The 13,382-nt window shown below is 46.8% G+C and overlaps 3 protein-coding genes across 3 annotated transcripts; 1 reads left to right on the forward strand and 2 right to left on the reverse strand.

Moving 5' to 3' along the window:
- Nucleotides 1–451: 451 nt before the first annotated feature.
- On the reverse strand, nt 452–2,744 carry GIQ15_02131 (uncharacterized protein; the record flags this gene model as incomplete). Its single annotated transcript, XM_033549548.1, has 5 exons — nt 452–652; nt 711–1,498; nt 1,560–1,800; nt 2,206–2,228; nt 2,516–2,744. 5 exons carry the CDS (start codon nt 2,742–2,744, stop codon nt 452–454), a joined length of 1,482 nt encoding a protein of 493 aa, XP_033406709.1.
- Nucleotides 2,745–3,901: 1,157 nt separating this feature from the next.
- Nucleotides 3,902–4,872, reverse strand: GIQ15_02132 (uncharacterized protein; the record flags this gene model as incomplete). Its single annotated transcript, XM_033549549.1, has 4 exons — nt 3,902–4,048; nt 4,119–4,220; nt 4,279–4,443; nt 4,492–4,872. The coding sequence occupies 4 exons, from the start codon at nt 4,870–4,872 to the stop codon at nt 3,902–3,904; spliced, it is 795 nt and encodes a 264-aa protein (XP_033406710.1).
- A 3,438-nt stretch (nt 4,873–8,310) lies between these two features.
- GIQ15_02133 (uncharacterized protein) lies at nt 8,311–12,408 on the forward strand (the record flags this gene model as incomplete). The annotated part of the gene is made up of 12 exons (XM_033549550.1): nt 8,311–8,410; nt 8,464–8,598; nt 8,849–8,954; nt 9,004–9,793; nt 9,844–9,963; nt 10,184–10,370; nt 10,424–10,535; nt 10,584–10,655; nt 10,709–10,759; nt 10,821–10,885; nt 11,435–12,132; nt 12,271–12,408. 12 exons carry the CDS (start codon nt 8,311–8,313, stop codon nt 12,406–12,408), a joined length of 2,574 nt encoding a protein of 857 aa, XP_033406711.1.
- Between the last annotated feature and the right edge of the window lie 974 nt (nt 12,409–13,382).

Consider the following 13,382-nt stretch of genomic DNA (forward strand, 5'->3'; position numbering starts at 1 on the left):
ATTTATAACTAAATCGTTATTGCCCATCTGATCCGAAGGAAGGAAAGGGAGGAACCGGAAGATGTTGCCACCGTGCCATCTTTTTCACGCCCTAAACAGTGTAATAGGCCCATTGCCAAACATAAATCAAAGAAAAACAAGTTGAACCCACTGGCCGTCAGCGTCCATATCTCTCCAGCATACAGGTATATGCATACATAACGCCTCGAGCGCGAAAACGAGAAGAAGAACAATAAGAAAAAAGGTCCATTCGAAAAACGCGAATGGCGATGGGTATTTAAAAATATTTACACTGAAAAAAAAAGGGAAACGAGCGGGAGGGGATAATAGGTGTATCCTATCGATGAACATCTACGCGCTTTGTCGGCAAGAAGTTCCCTACAATCAAGGAGGGACTTGAAAAGGAACATCCGTTAGTAACTTGTGTAGTAAATAATAGAAGACGAAGAGCTTACATGTTATGGTTGTCTCGGCGGATGGTGAAGGAGAAACAGCATGGTATATTCTGTTTGGGGCTGTTCGGATCAGGGCTTTTCAGCGTACAGCTTGTAAGCATTGCCTTTTGCGAGCTGTCGAATGCAATAGCGCCGAATTTCTCCCAGTAACTAACAAGCTGGTCTTCAACGACTATTTCATGAATAGCAAGTTTACCCTGTAGATAGATTCATTGTTAGAGAAGATGGTTGGATAAATGAGTTGGTGAGACCTACATCTCTCAAAGAATCCATTGGCACATCGATTAGTTGTGCCATCTCTTGGTTGCCTCTGAAGATCTGGCCCGTACGTCGCCATAGACAGGCTGGTATGGCCATACTAGCAAATACACGATCATACTCCATTAAACTTCGCTCAAACCACATCTCAACTAATACCAGCTCGATATCGGTAAGAGCATGCATACGTTCTCTGAACGTAGGTCGGAATTTATCCAGCTGGCGGAGAATCTTCTGTCGCGAACTAGGCTGCAGGTGCTCTTCCATGTATTTGTTCAATCGAGCATAGCCGTTTACATAGTTGAATGGCTTCAGTAAGCCGGCATCATATTTAGCCTTGAGTAGCTTGTTCATGCGCTCTTCCGGGGGGTCGGTTCCAGAAGGGTCAGCGGCTGTCAGGTAATATGTTTCTTTAGCTTTGTCGTTTCCGACAGTGCTGTTGGGTCGTTGTATGGCGCCTCCCTGGGGAGCCTGTGATGGGCTGACGAATTGTGAAGGAGATATTGTGGATTGCTGCGGTTGTTGCTGGGGGTAACCTTCATTATTGCGGGATAGGTTTGTGGCCATGGAGTTTAGAAGCGACATATCGGAGTAGAGACCCCTTACCTCGTCGTTGGGATACATTGATCCGTCGTCTAGAAGGCTTGTGCTGAGAAAGTCGTTGAGGAGATTATACTCGTTGGTGAATTCGGGTGCATTAAACATGTAAGACGGGTGGAATGTATGGATATCTTGAAACTGGTTGTTTTGACCACCAAGTCGCCATTCGTTGTTATACCCCATTACTGTGAAGGAGTCAGTATAACTATGAGACAAGCAGGTGGTATTCGTATGGTCATCTCTTACAACTCTGCTGGTTAACGTCAATACTCGGGCCGGAAGCGGCTATATCCTGCGGAGGAGCGCTCTGGGAGGAGGTCAGGGAGGGCGGTTGCATAGAAAGGGCCGTATCTGGCAGTATCTGGTCGTCTAGGGTTTCACGTCCCTCGATAGTCTGCGACATGCCTTGATTACTTTCAAAGTCATTGTTCGCAGCGGGACTTTCGCCAGCGGCAGGAGCGGCGGCAACGGCGTCCTCCGAGTCGTTCTTTACGCGTTTGGTCGGTTCGCGAGGTTTGTCATGACACAGATGACCGATATTGCGTTTTATACAGCGGCTACATGGTCGACCCTAAGAAGCACAAAGCCGGATGTCCCCGTCAGCAAGGCACAGCCATGTAGGTCGACGTGTCATGGGATGAAAGGGACTAGAGGGAAATTTGGTTGAGAGATTGTCGTACCGAATCGCAAGTCATATGCTGTTCAACGTCATCACGGAAAAGAGCGATTATAGTCAGTAAACTCCTGCAACTGATACAGACAAAATGGAATGACGGCAGTTGTTATGCATCGTAGCGGTACCGCTAAGGTCTTGGAGACATGGAAGTGGGATGGAAGGTGGGTGCGATAAGAATTGAAAACACGATGATGAAAGAGGAGATCTGTAGCTCACCGATCGACGGCAGTAGACGCATGCTGTAGAGCGAATGAATGGTCAGCGGTTTTACTTCCGACGGCGCGCCATGGATAAAAAAGCAAATAAAAAATAAAAGAAAAAGGGCAACGGAAGCATGCGTTGCATATATAAGGGAGAAACAATAAAAAAAAAAAGGTTGAGACTCTGAGCCCTGCAGGCCTGATTTCCAATGTGGACCCCCCTTTCGTACATCCATACAGGCGGTCAAAATGCACTGAGGGAATAAGAAGAAGAAAGATGCGGGCCTTTCACGCGATCTCATGCGGCTGCTCGAGCTTCTACTCACCATGGTTGACCTTCCGTCTCTTCTTTGGGCTGGAACCCGTTGTTGGCGGCGCCTTGTCTGCAGCTCCTGCAGCTGTTTGACTATCCCCAGTGCTCATCATCGCCATCGCCGGCTTGGCCGTTGCGGTGTCCTGCTCAGCTGAATTAGCAGACGCTGGCTCTGTGGCACCATTGCTACGTTTGTCTTCCTCCAGCGCTCCCGTCGCGGTCTCGGCAGCCTCACCACCCATTGCGCCTGCGCCCAATCGCTGGAATGGCTACGGCCGGTTCTCTGGCGAGAGTATATAAGGGGGGAAGAGGGTTCCGGTCTGTCGTTTGTCAACGTTCCACACAAGCCTGGGCGATGGCCTGTCCCATCAGGTACCACTGCAGAAGCTCGACGGGGGTTCGTCCAGAGGAACGTCGAAGGTTGAGGGATGGCGGAACGGCGGAACGGCGGAACAGCGGAGGTCGAGGCAGCTTAATGGACGAATTCCTGGCGTTCCCGGTGGTAATTAAGGCGGTATATGCGTGCGCTGGCGGAAGGTCTGGGGGTTAGGCCTGGCGTATGGCCGTCGAGGACGTATCTAGTAGAACACGCAATGTTGGGATCGCGCGTTTCAAATTCTGGGTTTGTCGGCGAACAAAAAGGCCATCGCAAGAAGTGTGAGCGAGCAGTCTCCTCCAATAGATCCCTTAACCGACGCACACTCGAGATGGAGAAACATGGATGAGCTCTTATCTGCGTTGCTGGGCGCATGGGGGGGTTGGAGAAGGGTGAGTTGGGTGACCGAAGAAAAAAACGCCACATATTAGTAGCATCAAGGGCGCCAAAGTCTAACAACACCGAGCAAGAAGCCCAGATCCAGCCACGCCGCGAACAGGAAACAGATCCAATAGCGGTGCTGGGATGGCTGGAGAGTCGCTCTCGGAGGCGTACGATACTGCGCAGTGTTTTCATGTTTTTATCAGGTTTCATTTTACGGCTTGTGCATGTCGAGATTCCATCACATGCAGTGCCGAGCATGATACAATCAATAGTTATGTCTGGAGCTACTTGGCAGCATAAGATGAGTTGTTAGGATGATCCCTGGATGCATCTCTCTCTCTCTCTGTCTCTTTCTGTGTGTGTCCTCGAGGCATCGCCAGTTCGCTGGAGCCGTGTCAAACGGCCGGATGTGCCTGTCGATACACCGCTCTCTGCCTGCTGCAAGAGTATCGCCTTGAGAAGCTTCCATAGCGTCGACACGCACGCCCTCTATACTGTGCATAAACCTCCGTCATGGAAGTGTGCCAAAGTGACGTATCATCCATGCCGAGGCCACTTTATCTGTGTACCTTGTTCGTGCAGGAACAGCGAGTCGAGTCCGTGTTAATTTCTTTTCCTCTCCAGCCAAGGGAAGTCTTTTCAGCCTAGCGGGAGCATGTCTAGTGCCGACTTCGCTTGGGCGATGGCGTGGCCGATTCCCCGTACCTGCGCTGCGTTGCCTTGCATGGACTCGAGGTGGTTGCGTAGCTGCTTGATGGTTGGAAGGAGTGCTGGATCTGCGTCGAGCTAGATGGTTAAAGTACGTGTCAGCACCGATACCGTTCCGTTAGAGCTGCATAGATGATGTGATCCGTACTTCACTTAGGACGGTCTCGTCGTCTTTCAGCGTAAAGTCCGCAACACCACTGCCGGCTTCGTTCATGCTCGATTCGTCAAGCTGTTTCAAAACAGGGTGAACCTAAGTCAGGTATCAGTATCATCATATACCCTGCTTCACCTGTAAGTACGAGACCTACGTTCTTGCTCAACCTCTTCCTCTCAGACTCCGCTGCCTTTGCATTCCGCTCCAGCTCCTCGAGTTTCAATCTATCCTTGGCCAACTCTGCTTCTTCCCGTTTGATCTCAGCCTGTAACAGTCGGATAGAACTTGTAGTCGTCGCCAATTGACCTTCCAGCGCTCGCTATAGATGTAAGCTTCAATCCCACCAAAAAGCCGAGGGTAAACATACACTCTCTCCCAGAGCACCCTCATAATCAAAACTCCCGTCCCTCGTGCCCGCTGGAAACGGCATCTTTGGCAACCGCTTGCCCAGGTTCTTGCGCACGGTTGCAAGCGCAGACTGTGCTTCGACGCGCTTCTTTTCGTCCCGGTGTCGTGTTATAACTGGCAGCTCGACAGACAAGAAGAGCTGTTTCACCTTCTCCTGCGTAGAATCCGATAGGGTTGTCCATTTGGATTTTATCGTTTCTTCGTTGATATGTCGGATGCGAGGCTTGAGGGCGGCGAAGGGAGGGTTGTTGGGCTTGCTGCGTTTTGCTTTCGCGGGAGGAGAGGAGGGGCCATCGGCATCTGCTTCTGCCTGCGTAGTATGCTTGCGCTTTGGAGCCATGCTTATTATCTCGCAGCTTGTAACGTCGGTTATATCGTAGCTTCAGGAGCTTGTCGCTTTTTTTATATTGAAGCTCTGCTACCTTTCCCTTATCGGGCTATCGCGATCTAAACAATTACTAATCCACATAACTATTATTGTAGTCATGTGACATATTATCAGATACAAGTCAGCTGACACCTCTATATGCATGAATATCTTTCTAACTCCCAGTTTATTCTGTTGGAGGATGGCAGCTTTGCAAGGCTATTTAAAACGATGGTATATCTCACGAAAGGCATCGAGCTCATTTCTAGGAGATCGAGGCTTCAGGGAGCTCAGTGGTTATTTCTCGAGATTGAGCCATGTGTTACATTTTGATACCCCTTCGTTGTCTATTCGATATATAGGAGGGCAAGTCCCATGATAGCATGAAGTTCTCTGATATCTAGCTCAAATTGAACCTAGCATATGCAGCAGCATGATGCGGAGATCCTTCGATCCTTTTGCAGATATTACATACCCAAGGTCTACGCCGACATGGAAATAAGTCAACTATGGCGTTAGCTATGGGCGCATCCTGTGGGATCCCATAAAAATAAGCTCTAAAGTTGTAGTTATAGGATCTAGTGACGGTGTCATTGGGATCAAAATATTCAACTTTTGTCCCAATCGTTACGTTCGCTCCCCAATTGTCAAACCGAATTCTTTAACTAACTAGTCAAGGTTCTTAGTGTGCGGATTCCACTTGGTTGTTTGAGAACCCCAGCTACCCTATATCATCCCAATGTATGGAATCTGATTCTTCTCGTTTTACACTGGATGAAAAGCCAACCTCCCGGTCGGAAGGTTCATGATCCTTATAAAGCGATTCCTCGGTACCTTTCGCTCTAGATAACATGTTTACTAATATGTTGCCCATACAGAACGGAATTACGTGATTACCATAGATATGTACAATGAGATGAACGTGCAGTACAGATACCCGGGAAGAGAAATTTGATAAATGGGTAATATCTCACGCTTCCAGTAAGGGGCAGCAGTCTATGACTCGATGTGGGAGGAAGTAAGTGGAGAAAGAGGACGAGAGAGATGTTAGTTAACGAGTGGAGAGAAGCAGGAGTGAGAAGGAGAGACGAAAGGATAGACGATTTTCCTGTACAATATGGAAGTTATTGGTGGTCAGCCTCTGGTTACGACGTTCAAACTGTTTTTTTCAAGGATGCATAGTTGTACATACTATAGACCTAATGAACAAACATTAAAAAAGGAACAGAAGGGCGCTATCAAGAGTAACATGGTCACTTGGCCAAAAAGATATAAATATATATGTACTGCTACAAGGAAACCGAGAGCAAGAAAAAAAAAACGATCGTTAAAATAGAACATTCATTTCCATCCCACGGAGGTCGGCGTCTATATCAGCGATACACTAGTGCACAAGATCAATGGCCGACTCAAAGCTGCTGTCCACCAGGTCACCGCACCCGTTTCTCTTAAGGACAAGAAGGCAGGGGTTCTTCCTGAGCGGTACACTATCGCCCTGTTTGCCAAGGCAGACCGCGATGCACATGTCGGTCCTCTGCCCCAATTTGTCACCCCTGAAACTCCCCAGCGCTTCCCTCATCTCACTGCTTTAGAGCTGCATAACAAGCGGGTTGGCCAGTTGTACGATGCGAGGCCTAGGACCACTATGTCTTAATCTAAGCATGAGAGTGCCTATGTTAGTTAGATACTACCCCCTTTCTATCCTTGAATTTAGAGAGATAGCTCTCCTTCCCGTCCTTTATATGTTATAGGCTATCTGCGTCGTAGCCACGGATTATTTACTTATCAGACAAATGTGCGGAACTGAATAACCAAGAGATTCTAATTGCCAAAGTAATAAATACATATACTTGCTCTTGTTCGTGGGTCGCTCGCACAGTCTGACCCCCGATATTAAAAGGCCATTTGCCCCTCGGTTAACTAGTTATCGCCAGGGTATAACTAGTGTGGAATGGCTCCACTCTCTAAGGAATTAGGTGCAAAAGTCAACCAGGCAGAAATGAGCGTCGTAACAGCCACAAAATTACATATATCTATATATGGAGCTCCCTCTTTCAAGTACCTGAGAATGTCTAAATAAGAATTCGAGCAGATGATTTGTCCTTCAAGACTTGACCAGACGCCACTGTGTATGCGAATGCACACTTCTCACGCTACATACGAATATAGCCTACCTGTCATTTCCAGGCATCAATCCATTGTTATATGCTGTCCTCCATGGCGAGTGTTAGTGGTGATTGTTCAGACCATGGATTCGGCCCGGGGAGCTGCCAAAGATTCGATTTCACTCTATTGTTTGAGCAAAGCATTCTATCTATCCTGCCATCAGCGATTATGATTCTCCTGGCGCTTGCGCGGCTATACTTTCTACATGGAAAGAAGGTTAAAGTTCTGCCACACCCGATGCTTAAGTCTAAAATGGTGGGTACTGGATCTACAAGCCTTGCCTTGACGTCCTTCTTTATAACCAACAGTTAATATGAGCCCTTCTGATATACTAGGTCGTGGGCACGATATCCATTGGCCTTCAACTAGCGCTTGTGGTCCTATGGGCTTCAAACCATACAATTCGAAATAGGGTGACTGTTCCGTCCGCTGTCCTCTCGCTTATTGACTCACTTCTAGTCGTGCTCCTATCCTCTGCAGAGCACTGGAGATCATGCAAGCCTTCATCTTTACTGCTTATCTTTCTCCTTCTATCTAGTCTTTTTAGCGCTGTCCAGATTCGAACTCTCTTTCTGATACACGAATCTTCCATCTCTGCGGTTTTGACAGTTGCTCTGGCTGCCAAGCTTGTGCTGTTCTTCCTTGAAGCGCAACCCAAAGTTGGCTATCTTAAAGAACCCTACAGCTCTTACTCTCCGGAATCAACCAGTGGCGTCCTCAGCTGGAGCTTTCTTTGGTGGCTCAATAAACTTTTCATTACTGGCTTTAGAAGGGTCATGACGTACGAAGATCTATTCAAAATTGATGAACGAATCGACTCTCGAGCCCTAGAGGAAAAGATAGGAACGGCCTGGGGAGCCCACAGTATGGGTACACCCAATCCGTGAATATGGAATTTTCACTAACCAGTCTTAAAGAGCATTCAAAGGGAGATAATGTTTTAGCAATTGCAGCAGCATTCTGCTTGTCATCAGAATGGCTTTTGACAATAGTCCCGCGCCTTGCATTAGTTGGATTTAATTATACACAGCCCTTCTTGATCAGTCGCTCTATCAACTTACTCAGTCATCCAGACTCCGAACAGTCCCGGAACTACGGATATGGCTTAATTGGTGCGACATTTCTAGTATATGTTGGAAAATCTGTTAAGTCAAACCCTGAAGGCCAGCAATTCTAACATACGCTAATACCTTCTCGCAGTTGGCCATTGTACATTATAGGCAGCGTATTTTTCGAATAACCACTATGTTCCGTGGGGCAATGGTTACTCTTATCTATAATCATACTATAGAAATCCAGGACGGGCTGCAATTTGAAGGTGCTGCTTTGACCTTGATGTCGACAGGTAGTATAACAGGTTGAATGATTTATTTGCCGTTTACTGACTGACTACGACAGACATTGAAAATATTGTGGACTCCCTTGAGTCAATCAATGAGATATGGGGCAGCACAATCGAAATGGCAATCGGGATATGGCTTTTAGAAAAGAAATTGGGAGCAAACTGTGTAGTGCCTACAGTTCTCACCCTGAGTAAGTACCCTTCTACCCTCCAACTCTATGCTTCAAAGCTAAGCATAGGGCTATCAGTTTGTACTTTCGGTCAAGCTTTTGTCGCTAGGCATATTGGTAGGAAGCGGCAAATGTGGACTCAAGCGATCCAGGAACGGGTATCTACGACAGCATCCGCGCTTAATTCGGTCAAAACTATAAAATCAATGGGTCGGCCAAATCAGTGACCCCTATCTGAAGTTTAGGATACTGATTAATTTCTTACAAACAGGCCTTGAGAAGAGTCTGGAGGTAACATTACAGAAGCTGCGGGTGCATGAGCTACGCCTTTCAGGTGGATTTATGTGGCTCATTATTCTCTTGAATGTCCTCGGTGCGTAAGCTCCAAAATATTGGTTCGGACCAACCATGACTATAGTTAGCTAGTTACTTACAGTCTGGACTAGCGACCCTCCCGGCTATCTGGTCGCCAGCTATAGCATTCATCGCGTTTACTGTCCAAGCAAAGATTCAGCACTCGAATCTGCTTTCAACTGAACAAGCCTTCACTTCACTGGCCCTTATCTCACTAGTGACGATTCCAGCGGAAAGTTTCATGGATGCGATTCCCCATGCTGGTGCTTGCCTGGGTTCCTTCACACGCGTCCAAAACTATCTCCGCCTCCCTTGTCGGGTCGACTACCGCAATGGCTCTCTACCCCCGTTAGAGAAGGCATCATTATCGCCTTCTAATATTCCTTCATTGCACGTTGTTGAGCTAGAACAACTGAGCTCAAAATCAACCAATTTGGACGCCCAGAATGTGATCAGTTTGCAAGGGGTGACTGTTTGTCCCTCAGTAGCGGCTCCCCCTGCACTGAAGGATATTACCCTAAATATTCCAGCCGCATCGCTGACTATGGTTGTGGGGCCTGTTGGCGCTGGGAAAACGACTCTAATAAGGGCCATTCTAGGCGAACTCGTCTGCGAAAGTGGATTGATAACTGTCACATCAACACAATTAGCTTATTGCCACCAGAAGCCATGGTTAACCAACACGTCTATTCTTCAGTCAATTTGTGGGTTCCATGAGGATCTGGCAGTTGATGAAAGTTGGTATAAAGCAGTTGTATACGCTTGTTGCTTAGAGGAGGACATCAAATTGTGGCCTGGCGGTAGTTATACAAAAATTGGTAACAACGGGCTAATCCTAAGCGGAGGCCAGAGGCAAAGATTGGTGCGTAAAAATTACTCCAAACCAGGTGGAGCACACTAATTTTAATATAGGCTCTGGCTCGAGCCTTTTATGCTCGAAAAAAGGTTATGCTCCTTGATGACGTATTCAGCGCCCTTGATGCCACGACGATGGATACAATATTTACCAGGCTTTTTGGGAAAAATGGCCTGGTACAGAGGCTCAATAGCACCGTAGTGCTTGTCACACATTCAAGTATATCCACAATGCTTAGGTTGTTCATCACCCCTGTCTCTAATTGTTTTCTACCTAGTTAAACACCTTCATTTCGCAGATAGAGTCGTTGTCCTTGATAAAGGGCGCATTGTCCAAGATGGGCCAGGCGACACTATAGACTCTAGAACGGAAGCACTAAGTGATACCATTTCGCAGCCCTTTGAAACAGAAAGAATCCGAGAAGCAAAGGAGTCCTTTAGTTTACTAACAGACGAGCAAGACTTAGCGCGGCGGACTGGTGATATTGAGGTTTACAAGTACTATGCCAATTCAATTGGATGGAAGTATGCAACTTTATTTGTTATTGCTAATATTGGATATGCTTTTGCAATCGCATTTCCTAGTGAGTAACTTAATGCAGCCTTAGTACTCAGGAGTCACTAACCGCAATTCCAGGGGCATGGTTAGCACTATGGGTTGGAGCTGGTGGCGATCAACTTCACATTTATATCCCCGTGTATGTGATGTTGTGCATCATGGCAGACGTCTTTCTCGCCGGAAATCTGTGGTAGGGGAGGCTACTTCTATATTCAAAATGAAAGTCTAACCGTGTTAGGGTCACCTTCATCAAGATTTTACAAAAATCGTCGGCCCGACTCCATCAAGGTCTACTCGAATCTGTCATGAGGTACGATATCTTCTGGAGACTGCGATTTTTCAAAAGGCTAATAAATAGTCAAGAGCGCCGCAATGCTTTTTTGCGAACACCGATACAGGCGTTACCCTAAATAGGTACGGTCTAATTAGATCCAAGGAATGCGTAACTAAATGATACTTATGCAGACTTCGATAGATTTAGTCAAGATATGTCTCTCATCGACAACGCCCTGCCTATAGCGTTTAATCAAACAGCAACTGGTTTGTGTTCTCCCAAAACCAAAATATAGATGAAAAAGACATCTTGAGGTCGCCAACTAACGGGGAACTGAGCAGAATTCTGCAATTGCGTCGCTCAAGCTATACTGGTCTGCACAGGATCTAGCTACATGGCTCTTACGGTTCCATTTACACTTCCCGTTATTTACCTAATCCAGGGTGTCTACTTGAGAACATCCCGCCAGCTTCGACATATGGATCTAGAGGCAAAAAGTCCGATATACTCGCACTTTCTGGAAACTTTACATGGACTCTCGACTATCCGAGCATTCGGGTGGCAGCAATCATTGAAAAAAATCAACTTACACCGCCTTGATGTTTCACAGAAGCCCTATTATCTTCTGTTTTCTGCTCAGCGCTGGTTAAACTTGGTTTTGGATCTTCTCGTGGCCGCGCTAGCAACAATTCTTGTTTCTCTCGCCTTCACCCTGAGACATAGTACCAATCCCGCTCTCCTCGGGGCGGCATTAAACACCATTTTAGTTTTAAATCAGTCACTGTAGAAGCTCATTACTTCTTGGACATCGCTAGAGACGTCCTTGGGAGCTATAGCTCGAGTCAAATCACTCATTGCTTCGACTCCAACTGAAAACCAGCCCGGAGAGGACGGGAAGCCACCTGCGGTATGGCCAAATAGGGGTGAAATTCAATTCGAGTCAGTGTCAGCCTCATATGATGGGGTATGCATGGCGTTAAGCAGCATCACGATGCGGATAAACCCTGGTGAAAAGATTAGCATCTGTGGGCGGACCGGCAGTGGGAAGAGTTCTCTGATTCTTGCTCTTCTCCGCCTACTCGATATATCGGCGGGTCGTATTATCATTGACGGCGTGGATCTGTCTACACTTCCGCGACACGAAGTCCGATCCCAAATAATCACAATTCCGCAGGATCAGTTCACACTCGCAGGCTCCGTCCGTCTTAATGCCGATCCTTCGGGGACAATATCTGATGACTGTATTCAGAATGCACTAAAAAAGGTGCACCTTTGGTCTTTGATTGAGTCGCGTGGTGGCCTAGATGGGAAGATGGACGCCGGCTCCCTCTCCGCAGGGGAGCAGCAGCTCTTCCGACTCGCCCAGGCCATACTTAGAAAAGATGGCCGCAAAATTCTTATTCTCGACGAAGCAACCAGTAATAGTAATGTCGATAGTAACACGGACCTTCTGATGCAAAGACTTGTCCAGGAAGAGTTCAAAGATTTTACCATATTGACCATTGCACATCGAGTGAGTTGCATTAATCCGCTGAAGCGTTACCGTTGTACTCGGTTTCACTCGAAAGATATTCCTTGCCTTCTATTGCACACTCCGTTCGAGCTTTTAAAAGTGGCTCTGGTATTTCTGATGCTAATGCTTTTATGTTAGGTGAACACAATACTCAATTATGACAAGGTGGGTGTCTTCGATGAAGGAAAATTAGTGGAATTTGACCGGCCGCAGAACCTTCTAAGGACGAATGGTAGCCTCCTTGGGACCTTATACAGGGCAAAGAAGGCAGATTGAACCGTATGAAATTTTGTTGCCCCTAACTATGACTCGTGAAGAGACCAAGTATTGGGCGTTGAGGTTGAAGTTGTATCGGCAGCAGGAGTGAGGTAAACATCTGCGATAGGCAGGCCAAGTTACAAGTTGAATTTTAATCAAAGTACCTTTAATAGCGCACCTGGAGGTAAAGACTCTTGGTTATTAAGAGAGAATTATAGCATTAACCTTGCACAGCTTCTTATGGCTTATTTTTGTATTCAGCTTTGAGGAATAGTAGCCAAAACGTCAGGATAGCCTACTAAAATTTCATACGCATGCCTTAAACATATCCAGGAATCCAGGGAAATCTCCAACCATGTATCACACAACATATTTTTAGTTGCATTCGCAGCATAAAGAGGCCCACATCATGGATTTCACTCAATATAATTTGTGCTCCAGGGTTGTTCTTTCAGCTATTAAGCTATCTACGTTCATTTTTATGGGGGAAGCTTCAATATATGTGTCTAGTTACATTTCTGCAAAGACACCTTTTTCTTGACCACACTCGTGGCAGGACCTTTTACCGCTGCTCACTTTTGAGATTGATTGGATTCGATCGTTCAATTAGTTAAACCGGACCAAATTTCAGGTAACTATATACATGCGCGGCTCAACGCCCAGAACGCCAGGATTTCATCATAACAGGTGAACAGGTAAACCACGCCACAACTTTGCTGGGACTAGCTATATCGACTAGCCGATAAACATTCCATGTCCCATTCAGAGCGGCAATATTGAAGTTGATATCGTGGGCAAAGGCTTTGCTAAGTAGGTTCGGAGGAGTGAAGTGTAAGTCCTTAACATGATCCGATATAACTAGCACTACGCCAGGTATTATGCAGGTCACCGAAGCTGACATCTCCCGACGAGACGGTGAACTGAGAATGGAAAGTGGGAGAAGATGGTATCGATATAGACCCTCCCATTTTCAAAGATGGGAGGTTCGTACG

This window comes from Arthroderma uncinatum, assembly GCF_011692745.1.
Source record: "Arthroderma uncinatum strain CBS 119779 chromosome Unknown scaffold2, whole genome shotgun sequence".
Lineage (NCBI taxonomy): Eukaryota > Fungi > Ascomycota > Eurotiomycetes > Onygenales > Arthrodermataceae > Arthroderma > Arthroderma uncinatum.